The sequence below is a fragment of the Schistocerca cancellata genome, chromosome 4, assembly GCF_023864275.1.
Source record: "Schistocerca cancellata isolate TAMUIC-IGC-003103 chromosome 4, iqSchCanc2.1, whole genome shotgun sequence".
NCBI lineage: Eukaryota > Metazoa > Arthropoda > Insecta > Orthoptera > Acrididae > Schistocerca > Schistocerca cancellata.
Window position 1 is genome coordinate 43737783 of NC_064629.1, and position 15690 is coordinate 43753472.

Consider the following 15690-nt stretch of genomic DNA (forward strand, 5'->3'; position numbering starts at 1 on the left):
TTGCAGACCATTATTCACTTTGTTGGTTGACAGGTCTTAAGGATCCAACAGGCCGACTCTCCAGGTGGGCACAACATCTTCAAGACTATGACATTGCCATAGTGTACAAAAGTGGAAGAAAACACCAAGATGCCGACTGTCTCTCAAGAAACCCTGTGCAAGACCATCAAGACTTTGATGAAGATAGTGACTGTCTCGCTGCACTCCAGGATCTCTCCGCTGAGCAGAAGAAGGACCCAACATATCTCAAATTATGCTTGCCTTAAATCAGTCAGAGGATGTGAAAGGACAATTTAAGGTAGTTAATGGATTACTTTTCAAGAAAAACTTTGATCTTTTTGGAAAGAGGTGGCTACCAGTGATTCCTAAACACATGTGCCTAGATGTTCTACAGAAATTCCATGACACACCTGGGGCCAGACATTTCGGATTTATTAGGACATACAATAGGATCCACAAAAGATTTTTCTGGCCAGGTCTATTTAGGAGTGTCCATCACTATGTGTCGCACTGTTGAGAGTGCCAGAGGAGAAAGGCAGTTCCTCAGAAACCACCTGGCTGACTCACACCAATTCCACCAGCCGAAATGCCTTTCCTGCGTGTTGGAACTGACCTCCTCAGATGATTTCCAACGCCTGCTAGTGGCAATAAATGGATTGTTGTTGGCACTGATAATCTGAGACGCTATGCCATTACAAAAGCCGTGAAAACAGCTGAAGCATACGAAGGTAGCCAAATTCATCGTGGAAGACATTGTATTAAAACACGGTGCCCGAAGGTCGTTAATTACGGATCGAGGGAAAGTTTTTCAATCGAATCTTGTGACAGAGATAAACCGTCAGTGCAACATTACTCATCACACGACGACTGCCTACCATCTGCAAACTAACGGGCTTACTGAACACCTTAATGAGACCTTGGCCGACATGCTATCAATGTTCGTCAATGTTGAGCAGAGCAGCTGGGATGAGGTGCTACCTTTCGTGACATTTGCCTACAACACCAGGAAGCTCGGCAGTTAGCTCGACTCTGCACGCTGCAGGCTCAAGAAAACGATCCGCAAAGGTATGACGCGAGCCACCACCCTGTTGTATACCAGCCTGGTGACCTCGTCCGGACCTTCACTCCTGTTTGGAAGGTTGGTCTCTCTGAGAAGCACCTCAGGCACTGCTTTGGACCTTATAAGGCTGTAAGACACTGGTCTGATGTTACTTATGAAGTTGAAGATTTCGACCCCGACACAAGACAAAAAAAGATCAGAGATACAGTCCACATCCTTCAAATGAAGCCCTACAAGGATCCTGCAACCCAGGGTAAATTCGAAGCTCCAGCGACAGGCAACAAGGAGAAAGGTGATGAAGAGCGTAGTGGCAAAAGAAGTTCTAAGAAAGTTACTGCCAGGATGAGCATCAGTCATCGGGAGTCAGAGTATGCAGGACCGATGACTTGTTTCTGGACTAGGACAATGTAACATTGAGACACTGTTCGCTGTAGGAGGAAGCAATGTCACAGAAGAAGCTGAGCAGCACTGTGGCTTGGTGGTTACGATACTAAACTGTTGCATGGAAAGGTGTGAGTTGAAAACTCATCTGGACTGTACAGTTTTAATTTCTATATTCGGTTCGGGTACATTCTAAAAGTATCCACAAATGTCAAGAAACATTGTACGGAAATGTTCTGTAGCTGTATATATACTGTATGTGTTTTGGCCAGACACAGTTAGCTCCATGCCCTTGTATGTGCAAGTGCTGAATAAACCTTCGTTAAGTGAAGTTAGTGTTTATCATTCAGCTAATTACACCTTCTTTTACGTGACAATCCTCCAGTTAGTACAGTAACTCATTCAGCTAATTGTTGGGGTACCAATAACTTCATGTGGGATGTCAACCAATGTGTGGCTTGTCATTTTTATTATATGCAGAAGTTTTCCCAAGTTTAGTTTAGTTTACGTAATTGAATATTCCATTGATGATTTACACAATAAATATTATGATGTACCACATACCAAATAAACAGTGTTGCATACATCTTTTAGAGAAGTAGCTACATGCTCACCATTAACAGGTTTGTAAATAACTACTATTTCTACACAGAGCTCCTCTGTGGTATAAAAACAGCTGTCAAGAAGGAAGTGGCAGCAGAGAATCTGGAACATTGCATAAGACACCTCATGGGCTCTGCTGCAAAGGCACCTCCCAATGTACCTGACACAGTGGATCTGCCACACAGGAGGATGAGTGGGGTAGTAATGTGTTTTTATCACTCAAGGTGGAGAGCCAATGTGAGGGCTGGCAATCTGGCCTCACGCATTCACCCTGTGAGTGGACAGGTGGCCACTCCTTCAGCAGGGTCTGAGCAGATATCTGGGGGAAGGGGTTCATTAGTTATCAGAATCTCCAATGTGGAGCCCCTTAGGCAGATATTATTAAGTACTGGAGGGAACCCGATACACACTCAGTACATCTGCCACAGGGGGCCTCATCTGAGATGTGGAAAAGGCCTCGATGCGGCTGTCGAGCGTGCCAGTTGCAGTCATCTGCAAGTAGAGGCTCACATCGGCACCAGTGATACCAGTTGCTTAGGTTGTGAGGCCATCTTCATTTCATAAGTGTAGCTGGCAGAGGTGGTGATGGCTGCTGGTCTCACACATGGGAAGCTAACAGAGCTCACAATTTGCAGCATTGCTCTCAGAGCTGATCGGGTTTCATTTGGTTTGGAGCCAAATTGAGGGTCTCAACCAAAGGATTTTTCGACTATGTGATGGTCTTGGCTGGAGATTTACGGATTTCTGGACCTCTGTTTTTAGGTGGGGAATTGTAGGACTCCAGTCGACAGGTCAAGAGTGCACTACACAAAGGAAGCACCTACTTCGGTAGTAGAGCACTTGTGGAGTGCACATGGGGTTTTTTAGGCTAGGCAGTAGGCTTAGATTCTCTGACAGCTTTCAGATAGCGAAATCAGGTGTTATTCAGAGTAAAGATGCTTTGACTGTGTATTTTATCAGTAAATCTTTGAAGTATTCTAAGAACATTCTCCAATTTTACTGCCCTATAGAAAATTTCTCATGCTCAAATTATTCTCAGGATTGAGAGTTGGCTGAAATCCAAAGTACAAAGCTCTGAAGTATTTAGCAAGTCATAGAGTGTATATAAAATGACAGATAAGTTGCCATAGGAGGGTGTGTGTTCATAGCAGCTGTCAAAAATATTGTCTCTGTTGGGATCAAATTAGAGTGTGACAGGTCTAGGTGAAATCAAGTTAATTGTTGAATGTTTCTGATTCCACTGTGGCATTTTAGAGTCATTGAAAGGAAGTCTGTGGTCAGTAGCATGGAAATACCCATATCATTCAATATTAGTTTGAGGCAACTTTACCCTACTGAGTGTCTATGGATTCATTTCAGGGGATACAAACTGACAGTCTTGGGAAGTTCTTTCAAACATTTTTTCTGAAAACTGTCTTGAGCATCTAGTTCAATAGCCCACACACAATGGAAATATTTTAAGCTTGTAGCTACAAATAGGCCTGATGTAATCGACAGTGTCAGTAAGTAGACAAGGATTAGTGACCGTGATATCATCACAGTGACTTTGTTTACTAAAGTTAATAAACCAACCGAGAAGGCTACGAGAGTGTTTATGCTAGAATTGTTAGTATCCCACTTAGACAATGAACTGACATCATTTAGCTCCAGTTTGATGAATATAGAGGAATTACGGGCAAAGTTTAAATGTACTGTAAGTCATACTTTAAAGAATTATGTGCTGAGTAAGTGGATTAAGGATGGAGAAGACCACGCTGGTTGAACAACAAAATTTAAAAAATGCTGAGGAAACAAAGGCTGTTTAAAGAGAATGCACAAATGATGATGGGCCAAAGTTATTTGAAATTTTTGTGTCTGTAAAAACTTCGAAGTGTGAAGCTTACGACAACTGGCACTGTCATTCCTTAGCAAAAGATCTTGCTGAGAACTGAAGAAAATCTGGTCCTACATAAAATCACTGTCTAAGGCTTCCATCCAATTACTCATTGACCAATCTGGTGTGGCTGTAGGTCATAGCAAAAGTAAAACAGAAGTTTTAAATTTAATGTTCAAGACATTGTTAACACAGGAGAATCGTACAAACATACCGTCATTTCACCAGTGCACAGACTTCCATATGGATGCCATAGTAATAAGCATTCCTGGAATTAAGATGCAATTGAAAGAACTGAAAGCAAATAAGTCACCACGTCCTGATGGAATACCATTTCAGTTTCACAAAGAGTACACTACAGCATTGGTCTCTAACTTTGCTTGCATTTTTGTGAATCTCTCACCCAGCACAAAGTCCCATACGACTGTAAAAAAGTGCTCATGGCTCCTGTATATAAGAGGGGTAAAACAAAAGACCCACAAAATTACAGACCAATAACCTAAGCACTGGTTTTCTGCAGAATCCTAGCACATATTGTCAGTCTGAGTATAATAAATTTCCTTGAGAAGGAAAAGCTTCTGTCCAAAAATTGGCTCAGTCTTAGAAAGCATCACTTGTGTGAAACTCAGCTTGCCCTTTTCTCACATGGTATCCTGCAAATTATCAATGAAGGGCAACAGGGGGTTGCCTAATTCGTAGATTTCCGCAAAGCGTTTGACACAGTGCCTCACTGCCAACTGTTGATGAAAATACAAGCATGCACAGTAGGTTCCCTGATATGTGAGTGTCTTGAAGACTTCTTAAGTAACAGAACCCAGTATGTTGTCCTCAATGGCAAGTGTTCATTAGAGACAAGGATATTGTCAGCCATACCACAGGGAAGTGCAAAGGAACCACTGTTATTTTCTATATCCATAAATGATCTGAAGGACAAGGTAAGTAGCTGTCTGTGGCTGTTTACTGATGATACTGTGGTGTATGAGAAGGTGTCAGCATTGAGTGACTGCAGGAGGATACAAGATGACTTAGGCAAAATTTCTAGTTGGTGTGATGAATGGCAGCTAGCTCTAAATGAAGAAATATGTAAGGTAATGCAGATGAGTGGGAAAAGCAACCCCATGATTCTGAATACAGCATTAGTTGTGTCCTGCTTGACATAGTCAGTTTTCTGCTTCCTCCTTTCTGTGTCACAGTTAGATTGACTAGAGGGTGACTGTAGTAGTGCCACATGACATCAGTATGGAAACCAAACAGATGGCACAAAATTACTGTTGACTGCTGTTGCACCACTACCTGCAAGACATTTATCATCAGGAGTACCCTCTGATAAGCCCATATCAGAATCCAACATATAAGCTGGCCCAGGGCTGGTCTCAGTCAGTTATGATGTGATTTGTGAAGTGCATGGTGAATGTGCTGTCTGTTTGGCTAAGATGTTTATACTGTGTGCTCTATTTCTCATAGGTGGAATTTTGATATGGTCTTGATGGAGCTTTTCTTTTGCAATATATCCTTAAGATAACATTCACTGTTATTGAGGAGCACCTTGTATATATCTTTTGTAGTGAGTAAACTGTAGCGAGCTTCCATTGGCTGTATAAATGGATCACCTTTTACAAAACTAGCAATAGTCAAACATAGTGCTGGCAATAAAATAAGCAATCCTAGAATGTAGAGAAGATCACAAAATTCATTTTGGGTTATTAATCTGGATCTTATCAAATAAAAATAACTAATAAAATTGTTCATCAATCATATAGGCACTTTATTCATGACAGTGAAGCATTTTATTCATAGATTTTTAGCAAAAAAAAAAAAAAAAAAAAAAAAATCACCAAACAGGTCTATGTCTCCAGAGGTTTTGAGCTGTCAGTATCTGAATACTGTAAATTTGTTGGGGAGTGTGTACTTCAAATACACGACAACAAGTCTTTGAAGTATACACTTCACAACAAATTCATGGTATCCAGATATTGGTGGCTATAATTAATCATGCATTGATGTATCTGATTGTTTGTACATGGAGTGTGTAAGGGTCTGAAGGTGGAATTAATGAGGTGCTGAAACGGGTCATCTAAATAAAAGAACTTCTGAAAACATATAGTTGTTTGGCAATGTTTTCTTTGGTAAATACCTGACCAGCCACTGTCCCATATCCATGATGGATCGATAGAGATTTATTCATAGAGTCTGCAATATCGCAATGATGAGACAGTTGTATAATATCATAATTTTTTATTTTTTCTCAGAGTTTTGTCCAGGTGAGGCAAATGTTATGGCTTTTTGTATTTGCAGCCTCATATGTTTTATGATAATACATTATCATAACCAACAATTGACTGACAATGTACATTAATTAGCCCTACTAGTGGGAAGGGCTTTTGTATTATTTATTTCTAAAATATGCAGCTTTTATCCCCAACAATGGTCACCCTTTAAGAATTTTTGTGATGAGTAGTAGTGACAGAAATAATGAAAGATATAGCATTCATTTGCAAACATGTGGAAAACTGCATTGAACTAGCTACATAAAAGCTAAGTGAGGTGTAGACTTCAACTGTTAATTCAAAAAATACCTAGATTGAAACTACATCTAATTCATCTCTATACCTGCAAACCAAACTATCAGTTCAGTTGATTGTCACAGATACATCCTAAGTTTCTTGTGTAAAGAAATATATTTTAAATTTAATATGTTTATATAGTCTGTCACTTCAAATAGGATATATGAGTTTAATATTGATTTTTTTCTGTTACAGATGGTCACGGTATCTCAAGTCCTTGTTGCAAGTGTATCTGTGGAAGAAGTGTCTGTGTTGGGATATTACAGAACAGATAACATCAGAAGTGATGATATCTCAGCCCATATATCTGTAACAAGCAATATACACAGCCTACCGGTAAATAAGGACAATGTTAGTGATCAAAGTGAGTGGTCATTGTCAGACTGTATTGTGAGAGAAAACATGTCAGTTGGAGATATGTACAGTGACGGCTACTGTCTTAATGATCTTAAAGAGTTACAGCAGAAAAAAGTTGAACACAATTATGTGGACTATACTTGTAAACCACAAGCATCACTTTCTTTTTCAGATTTATCATCTTTAAGTTCTGTGTCATATAATTTACCTGAACATAGCCCACAGCTCAAGGATTTCATTAACAGACAAAAAAGCCTAGTATCATTAAGTAATCAGTGTTCTTGTTCTGAATCTGAACTTTTTAATAGTGTTGAGCAGGTAACACAAGTAGAAAAAGATGTCAGTGAAGAAAGTCAAAAAATTTCTGTTGAAAATATCAACAGTGAAAACTGCTGTCTTCAGAGTCTCGAACAGACACAGCAGCAAAACCATGAAAACAATTATATAGGCCTCATCTCCAGGCCAGATACATCAATGTCTTTTTCAGATTTATCATCTTTAAGTTCAACATCATTTCTAAAAAAGTTCATTAATAGTGGAAACAGTGAAGACTCACTGACAGGACAGTCTTTAAATTCTGAATGTGAACTTTTTAGTGATGTGATTCAGGAAGAAAAGGTAGAACAAGTTATCAAAGAAGAAAGAGGGAAAGAAATGTTTGTGAAAACAAGAAGTAAATTAAATTCATCTGAGAGTACATTAACTGCAGTTAAGCATGTTCCTGACTCTTACTGTCGTATTGGAGTGTATTCAACCACATCTAATGTTCAAGATAAGTGTGAAATGGTTCAGCAAATAGAGCATCAAGCATTGCAACCAGTAGACTTAAAATGTGAAGCAAAGTCTATCAATGTACAGACTAAACCAGAATTCAGTGATGAATGTTCTAATGAAGATGTGTGCTCCATGTTATCAGATTTTGGTTCTTTGGAATATCTTACAGATATGGAAAATGTTGAACATAAAACTAAAATTTCTAATGACTATGTTGCCACAAACACTAGTTATTGCCACTAATGCAGGTTGAAACCAGTCAAGTGTTTATATTAATGGACTAAAATTGCTATTCCAAAATGATCCTATGTATTAAATTACTTACTGTGTCTCTTTAATAATGTTGCCAGTTATGCCATGACAAGGACATCTGTTTTTATCTGTTTACATTGCAACAAATGGGTGTCATTTCTCTATGGTCAAAAACTAGTAGTTGCATGAAGGTAGTTACATTATTCAGTATATATTTATATGTTAGATTTTATTATGGCTATACATTTGTATGAAAATAGGGAACTGTTCGAAAAGTAATCAGAAATTTAAATCCTATTAAATATGTATATCTCCTTTAATTTTTCTCTTTGTTTTGTGTTTAAGTGTTTTTGAGTTTTTCTCTGCTTTCTTCACTGATTGTGTATTCTCCTCAACTATTTTTTTTTCGCAACTGTGGCATCTCCACCTAAATCATATTTGTCACTTCTGATCATATTATTTCTCGTTACAGCGTTTATTTCTGATCTTAAAAGAACCAACAGTCATTTATTTCTCTTACTACAGTTTCCATTTTGGGCCTGAAAATGTTTAAAATTGTCCTTCTGATCTTTCCAGCATAGAAAATTGCTATATTTGCATTTAGTTGATTCCTCATATCAAATTTATTACAGAATGTTTCCTCATTAATATCCCTCTGCATTGTCTCTGCCTTCAGGCACAGCAAAGACACAACAAACTACTATATATCTAGAATCAGTATAATTCCTTCACTATGTTTAAATACCATTAGTGTAACACTTAGAGAAAGCACTGATGTAGTCCATTGTCTTGACCTCCAAAAATACTGATGGTATGTCGGTGTTATATCCACATGTGACTATAGCTTCAAAGTGCTTCACTTTCTTTATTAGGTAGTGTATATACACCTTTAAAACTGATAGTTAATTATTGAAAATCATTTGTGTTACTGATACATCTGAAAAGCTGGTGCATTTATGTTACAGAATGGGAAAAATAGAGAATAAAAATTTCAAAATTTGATGACACTGCTGACACCTTTCAAAAGTTATGAGATGTTCTTGAGTGCATTACATTAGGATACAAATTCTGCTTACCAAATGACTCACCATTCATCCTGTAATAAACAAAAGTCTGCTGGCAACAGTAATCCTGTTGTAGTCTTTATTCTGTTCCTCTATCACCTAAAACAAATATTCCATTGTTCCATATGTTATTTGTGAGGTCCGTAAAGGTCTTTTATTGAAATAATCATCATCTGTTTTATCACATTGTCATTATGCCTGTTTATAGACTTAATTTATCTAGATATGACACAATGTTATATTGTAAATAACTGTCACTGATGAACCCAACATTTTGGCCATGGACAGAATGGACTTCTGGACATTCCAATTTTCATTTCATTTCATTTCATTTTATTATCTTCCTGTAAATCATTTACATGATGTAGGAATTGTCACAACAAAGTTATCATACTAGTACAAGTACTACAGACATAATAATGGAATATCACTTTCAAGGCTTTTTTAAAAGTACAAATTTAGACATATAAATTAAAATTTTTGCCAATAAATTTACACACAATCAAAGTACTCATCTACGTCATAGAAAGTTTTGCTTAAAAGGTAATTTTTAAGCTCAGTCTTAAATTTTACATCATCTGTTATTTCCTTCATGTAAACTGGCAGAGCATTGTAAAGTTTTATTCCAAAATAACTTACATGCTTTTGGGTTTGTGTTGTCCTTACCCTTTCTACATACAAATTCTTACAAGTTCTAGTATTATAATTATGGCAGTCCTCATTTGTATGTAGAGTTTTCATATGTGCTCTTGTACACAGAATGCTTTTAAAAATATACAGTGATGGTATTGTGTGTATTTACAGTTCTTTGAAAAGGGGCCTACAATGAGTTCTTGGAGAGTTATGTGTTATGATTCGTATAGCTCTTTTCTGAAATTTGAAGATATCTGTTAAGCTTGATTTAGTTTTACCCCAGAACACTATGCCGTAAGACACGATGGACTGAAAATAAGCAAAATACACTAGTCTAGTACAGTCTGTGCTGCATACTCTAGATAATATCCTCAATGCAAAACATGCTGAATCGAGCCTGTGGGATAAGTACTTGAGATGGTCTTTCCAGCTTAAGTTTTGATCAATGTGCATGCCCAAAAACTTTGTGGATTGTACACTCTCTGTCTTCTTATCCATTAGTTTTAACTGGAGGTCCATATCTTTAGTTGCTTCGCCATACTGTATATAATTTGTTTTACTTACAAGGGAATGGTCAGACTTGTCATGTCGAAACCTGTGTTGCTTTTTTTACCTCTGTGAGTTAACATTGCAAGAAGTCTGTATGCAGAATTTTAGCTGCTGACATGACCTGGAAGTCTGTAAACAATTTTATGAAGTAAGACATTATTGTCGCATGGTTTCCACGCTTATAACTGCCTCTTGTACAACCCTGACCTCTCTCGCTACGTTATACCAACGCCATCTAGGGACAAGGTGGCGTTAGCTACGCGCCGCTCTCTTGCCACAGCGGTGAGAGAGCTGATTCCCCCAGTGAAAGCGATCGTATGATAATTAAACATTCGTTGACAAATATGGCTGATATGTTATCTACGACATTCTTTCCAAATAGCTATGAAATAGACACAAATAAATATACGATTTAGAACACGTCCAAATTTTATTTCTTGTAATTACCGCAAAAATGCGAAACATTGATACAATGTTCAAAGCATAGGTTTTTTGTGCACCAAGAATATACAAGCAAAGACGACATATGACAGCCCTACGCATCACAGACGTTGTTAAATGTCCGTAGACAAAACTGGGCTGGTGTTAGGAATGAATCAGGCCTAATATCAGCATATTTCGAGGAGTGCCACGCATATTTAATCAAATTCTAAAATCGTGGAGAGGAAAATTGATAATGTACTACTGGTTGCAACTTGAGAATATTGTCACGGTGATAGACAGTAAATTGCAGTGATCAGCACACAATAATTTTCTCTGTTAGTTTTCTGTAAAATGCCTTCCACTGGCGGAAAAATTCTCTGTCCAAAGGTTGAATTACGTTGTTCGTGCCTGGTGGAATCTGAAGCATCTCTACTTCTTTGTCAGGGTGGGCTCGAAATACAGCTTTTAATAATGAATCAGACCTTTTATGACCTGACCACGAATCTAGAAGGAGAAGAGATTTGTTCCCGCAGAACGGAAGAAAAGCATGACGCATGAAAAGTGTAATGTTTTCGTTTCCCATTTTTCCAGACTTCGATGCGTCTACTACAAGACTGTTTGCGTAGAACACTGTTCTTTTGACACGTGGTCCAAAACGTCCAGTTGGTTCTTGAAGACACACATATATTTTAGGCAGCAATGAACCATCCAGACTAATTATGGGCATTATAGTGTATGAATGGGTGAGTGCAGTCGTGGACTGCGCAATCGCCTCAATATGTTTTTCCCCTTTGAATGACAGTGTTCTTTTCGCACGCATTTCTTTTTGAAAACCTGATTTATGTATCTGCACTGTACACGTACGATTCACTAAAACTAGCGATCTTTTTTTTACATTCGTAAGAAAAGCTTCTATCATTTCGATTTGTGTCACTTCATTTTCCGACCTGTTTCTCGATACAAATTTTGTTATTTTTCTTGCCACAATTTTATGTGATCTTTCGAAGCGACTAATCCAACTTTGAGAAGCTGTAAATTCTTTAGCGCCTATCGCGTTGGCAATCTCTAACGCCCAATCACGCAAAGTTGTATTGCTCACACCAAATGACTGTTGCCTGGCATCGGTAAATAACTCAAAAAGTCGCTGTTTTTTCTCCGTCGCAATTTCCAGTCGACTGTTACGTCGTCGAGCGACTTGCTTTTTCCATCTATACAATTCACGTTCAGAACGGACAAAGCGATACTTATTTTGCACAGTACTGACACGTAGGCGTTTCTTACCACTTTCGTTCAAGCAATACATCACCGCTTTTTCTTTGTCTGATGAGGTAATTGTAGTTGCTGGTGTTACTTTCGGAGATAATTGATGATGGTACGTTTATTTATTTATTTATTTATCTTACAGCTCGAAACATGTATTTAACATGCATGGGCAATGTTATAATAATTACATTCAGATTATTGATACACAATATAAATAGATTACATGCTACTAAGTAAAATATCATTGAAGTATATTTAATATAGCATTCCTGAGGTCAAATCATGTCAGCACCATACTGTATGGGCACTTCAATACAAGCCATTTTTTTAACTCGTTTTTAAAAATTCTACCAGAAAGCTGTTTCAGGTTGTTTGGCAGAGAATTATAAAATATTGCTCCCTTAATGAATGGGGTATTTGTTGTTAGATTCAATCGTCTGCTCACCATATGAAAGTCTGATTTTTGTCTTGTGTTGTAATCATGGATTTCCATATTCCTGTTTGTCACTTTTTTGTCTTTTTTCACTAATAATATTGATTGAAACATATATACTGCATAGGTAGTCATAATATTAAACTTAATAAACAGGTTTTTACATGAAGTTCTGGGTCTTACTTTTGCCATAGTTCTTATTACTCTTTTCTGCAATACAAATACCCTTTTTATATTGTAATGGCTACACCCACCCCACAATACAATTCCATAAGGTAGATGGGGATACACCAACCCAAAATACGCTATTTTTATTGCTTCGATATCTAAATATTGAACTAATCTCCTTAGTAAATACAGACTAGATGTTATTTTACCACAGACATGATCTATTTGCTGATTCCATGAAAGTCTGTCATCTATATATATCCCCAGAAATTTACATTCTGAACAGGTATTTTCCTGAATGTCCTCATTTAGAACAGTATTTTTATTTGAACTACTTGTATTAAAATAAATTAAATTTGTTTTGTTAATATTGACCCTCAGGTTTTCTTTTTCAAAATGTGTTTGGGCTTTTTCAACAAAATTCTGTACCACTGAATTTAGGTCATCATTACTACATGCCCAGCAAACCCCAGAGGTGTCATCAGCATACATAGTAATACGATGACTGGTGTCTAATACTTTTGGGAAATCATTCACGTAGCAAATAAACAAGAAGGGGCCCAAGATAGAGCCTTGTGGCACACCAAAATTTATGTTCCTTATCTTTGATCTTCTTTTTGCAATTACCTCTCCATTATCATACACAACTTCTGTGCATTGTTGTCTATCTTTAAGGTAAGATTCTATTAAAAGCAACACTTTCCCACTGACACCATTACAAGCAAGTTTACTTAAAAGAGCGCCATGATGGACTCTGTCAAACGCTTTGGAAAGATCTAAAAACACTCCTGCCGTTTCGTATCCCTCATTTATTTTCTCCATTAGACAGTGTACAAACTGTACTGCTGCAGATATGGTGCTCCGACCACTTCTAAAGCCGTGTTGGAAATCTCCTATTAAGTTATTCATATTATAGTGCTCAATTAGAATTTCTAGCATTATTTTTTCAATTAATTTACCAAACACTGACGTTAAGGCAACTGGTTTGTAGTTCTGTGGTTGTTTTCTTTCCCCTTTTTTATATAAAGGTTTAACTAAAGCAAGTTTCAGTTTCTTCGGAAACACACCTTCTTCAAGTACACAATTTATTAGATGGACTAACGGTCTGGCTAACTCACCCTTGCATTTTTTCAGTAGAAAAGGAGAGAATTCATCCCATCCAGCTGATCTTTTATTTTTTAGGTTGTCAATTAGCTCTGTTACGTCCTTGATGGTTACTGTAGGTAGCATACAAGAGTCCCTTTCCTTTTCCTTATCATATTTAAACGGCCTCTCCTGTTTCATGCAAGTATCATTTTCAATAGCATCTATAAAGTAATCATTAAATATATTGCTAACTATATAAGGATCAGAAAAATTATCATTATGTATACTTAACTCTATATTATTAATTTTAGTTTTTGAATCAGTGTTCCTCATATCATTAACTACTGCCCAGCACGACTTTGAGACACAGTCAGAATTTCGGATCTGTTTACTAATATGTTCTACTTTCCTTCCCCTTACTTCCTTGCGATACTCATATTTATATTTTTTATAATCCTCTTTATATGAATCAAGACTGGTTTCTCTGTGTAGCTTATACATATACTCCATTCCTTCTTTGAGTCTTTTCGTTTTTTCATCGAGTTTTACACGTTTGACTACTGGAGGTTTATTTTTATTTACATTCATCTTCTTTGGCAGGATAGTAATATCAATATGTCTAGTTAAAATTTTTAAACATACTTCCCATTTGCTGTCAACTCCCCTTTCTCTATAAACTGATTCCCAAGATTCTTGACCCAAAGTATTCTTTGGCACTATCACTCGAAGAGTCTCCATGAGTGCAACTTTCGTCGGTGTCTTTGCCGTCTGTAGAGTCACGGTCTGCAATATCGAGTGTTCCAGTTGTTTCTAGCCACATGGTTCAAATGGCTCTGAGCACTATGGGACTTAACATCTGTGGTCATCATTCCCCTAGAACTTAGAACTACTTAAACCTAACTAACCTAAAGACATCACACACATCCATGCCCGAGGCAGGATTCGAACCTGCGACCGTAGCAGTCCCGCGGTTCCGGACTGAGCGCCGAGAACCGCTAGACCACCGCGGCCGGCTCTAGCCACATGTCTGCGTGTTTTCTGTCGATTGCTTCATTTGGCGTCTGTGGTATATCTCCATGGCAAGCAGGTAAACATTTACAGGGTTCGCCATCACCTATGAGGGGAGACTGAATATTCACCGTAAAGTGGCTTGCGGAGTATAGATGAACATGTGCAGAACATCTTTCATATCTCTAACCAGTTTCAGGACGGTATGTTTCGAAATACGTACCAGAAAATAAAAGGACGTGCATGCCACAGAAATGAATATTCGTTTCCCCTTTCCACCAAAACCGTGCAGCGATATTCCTCTTTAGTGAACGCCGCGATAAGACGGCCGCACTTGCCGACCATGCGCACAACGCTCGCGACTCGCCATTTCCAGGGGTGGCCAGCCGTCACTGCAAGCGCCAAGCAGGAAACACAGCCATGATCGTGATTCTTTTTTAGGGACTTCCAGTTCATGTCAGCAGCTACAATTTTGCAGACGGACCTTTTGCACAGTTAAATAACAGTGCTAAAAATGTCAAGACATGTTTCGGCATGACAAGTCTGAGCATTCCCTTGTTAGATTAAGTGTTAACTCATTAGCATTAAACCAATGTTGAATATATTTCAGGACTGTATCAGTTGTGGTGGTTAATGATTTTTTATCATCACTTATAATTATGCTAGTGTCATCTGCGAACGACATTATTTTTGTAGAAATAGTAGGATTTTTTATGTCATTTATATAAAGCAAGAATAATAAGGGACCAAGAACACTGGCCTGTGGGACACCTATTTCCAATTTCTTTGCATCTGAGACCCACTTGATTTTCAGATTTTTATGTTCTGTGATGATTTCTACCACCTGAGTTCTATCTTGAAGGTAAGATTCAAACCACTGCTTCACAACTGCCCTTACACCTATTGCCTCCATCTTGTTTAACAGAATTTTGTGATTTACTGCATCAAAAGCTTTAGATAAATCTAAGATAATTCCCACTACACATTTTTTAGTGTCAAGACTCCTGACAATCTCTTTGGTATAGGCATGGATACCTGATTCTGTGCTGTGGCCCGAGCGAAAGCCATGTTGATTGCAATTTAGAAGTTTGTGAGCATCTAAGTAATTTATGAGTCTTGTTTTCATTAATTTCTCTAGAATTTTTGAAAATGATTGGAGAAGGGATATTGGTCTATAATTTTCTACCTTGTATGGATCT

The 15690-nt window shown here is 37.8% G+C and overlaps 1 protein-coding gene across 1 annotated transcript in view; it reads left to right on the forward strand.

Moving 5' to 3' along the window:
• LOC126184776 (cytokine receptor-like) overlaps positions 1-8137 on the forward strand; it is a 430688-nt gene extending 422551 nt beyond the window's left edge. The window contains exon 21 of the mRNA XM_049927330.1: positions 6677-8137. Within this exon, the coding sequence (XP_049783287.1) occupies positions 6677-7855 (1179 nt within the window). The 3' untranslated portion in view covers positions 7856-8137. The remainder of the gene's footprint in view (positions 1-6676) is intronic.
• The last annotated feature ends 7553 nt before the right edge of the window (positions 8138-15690 follow it).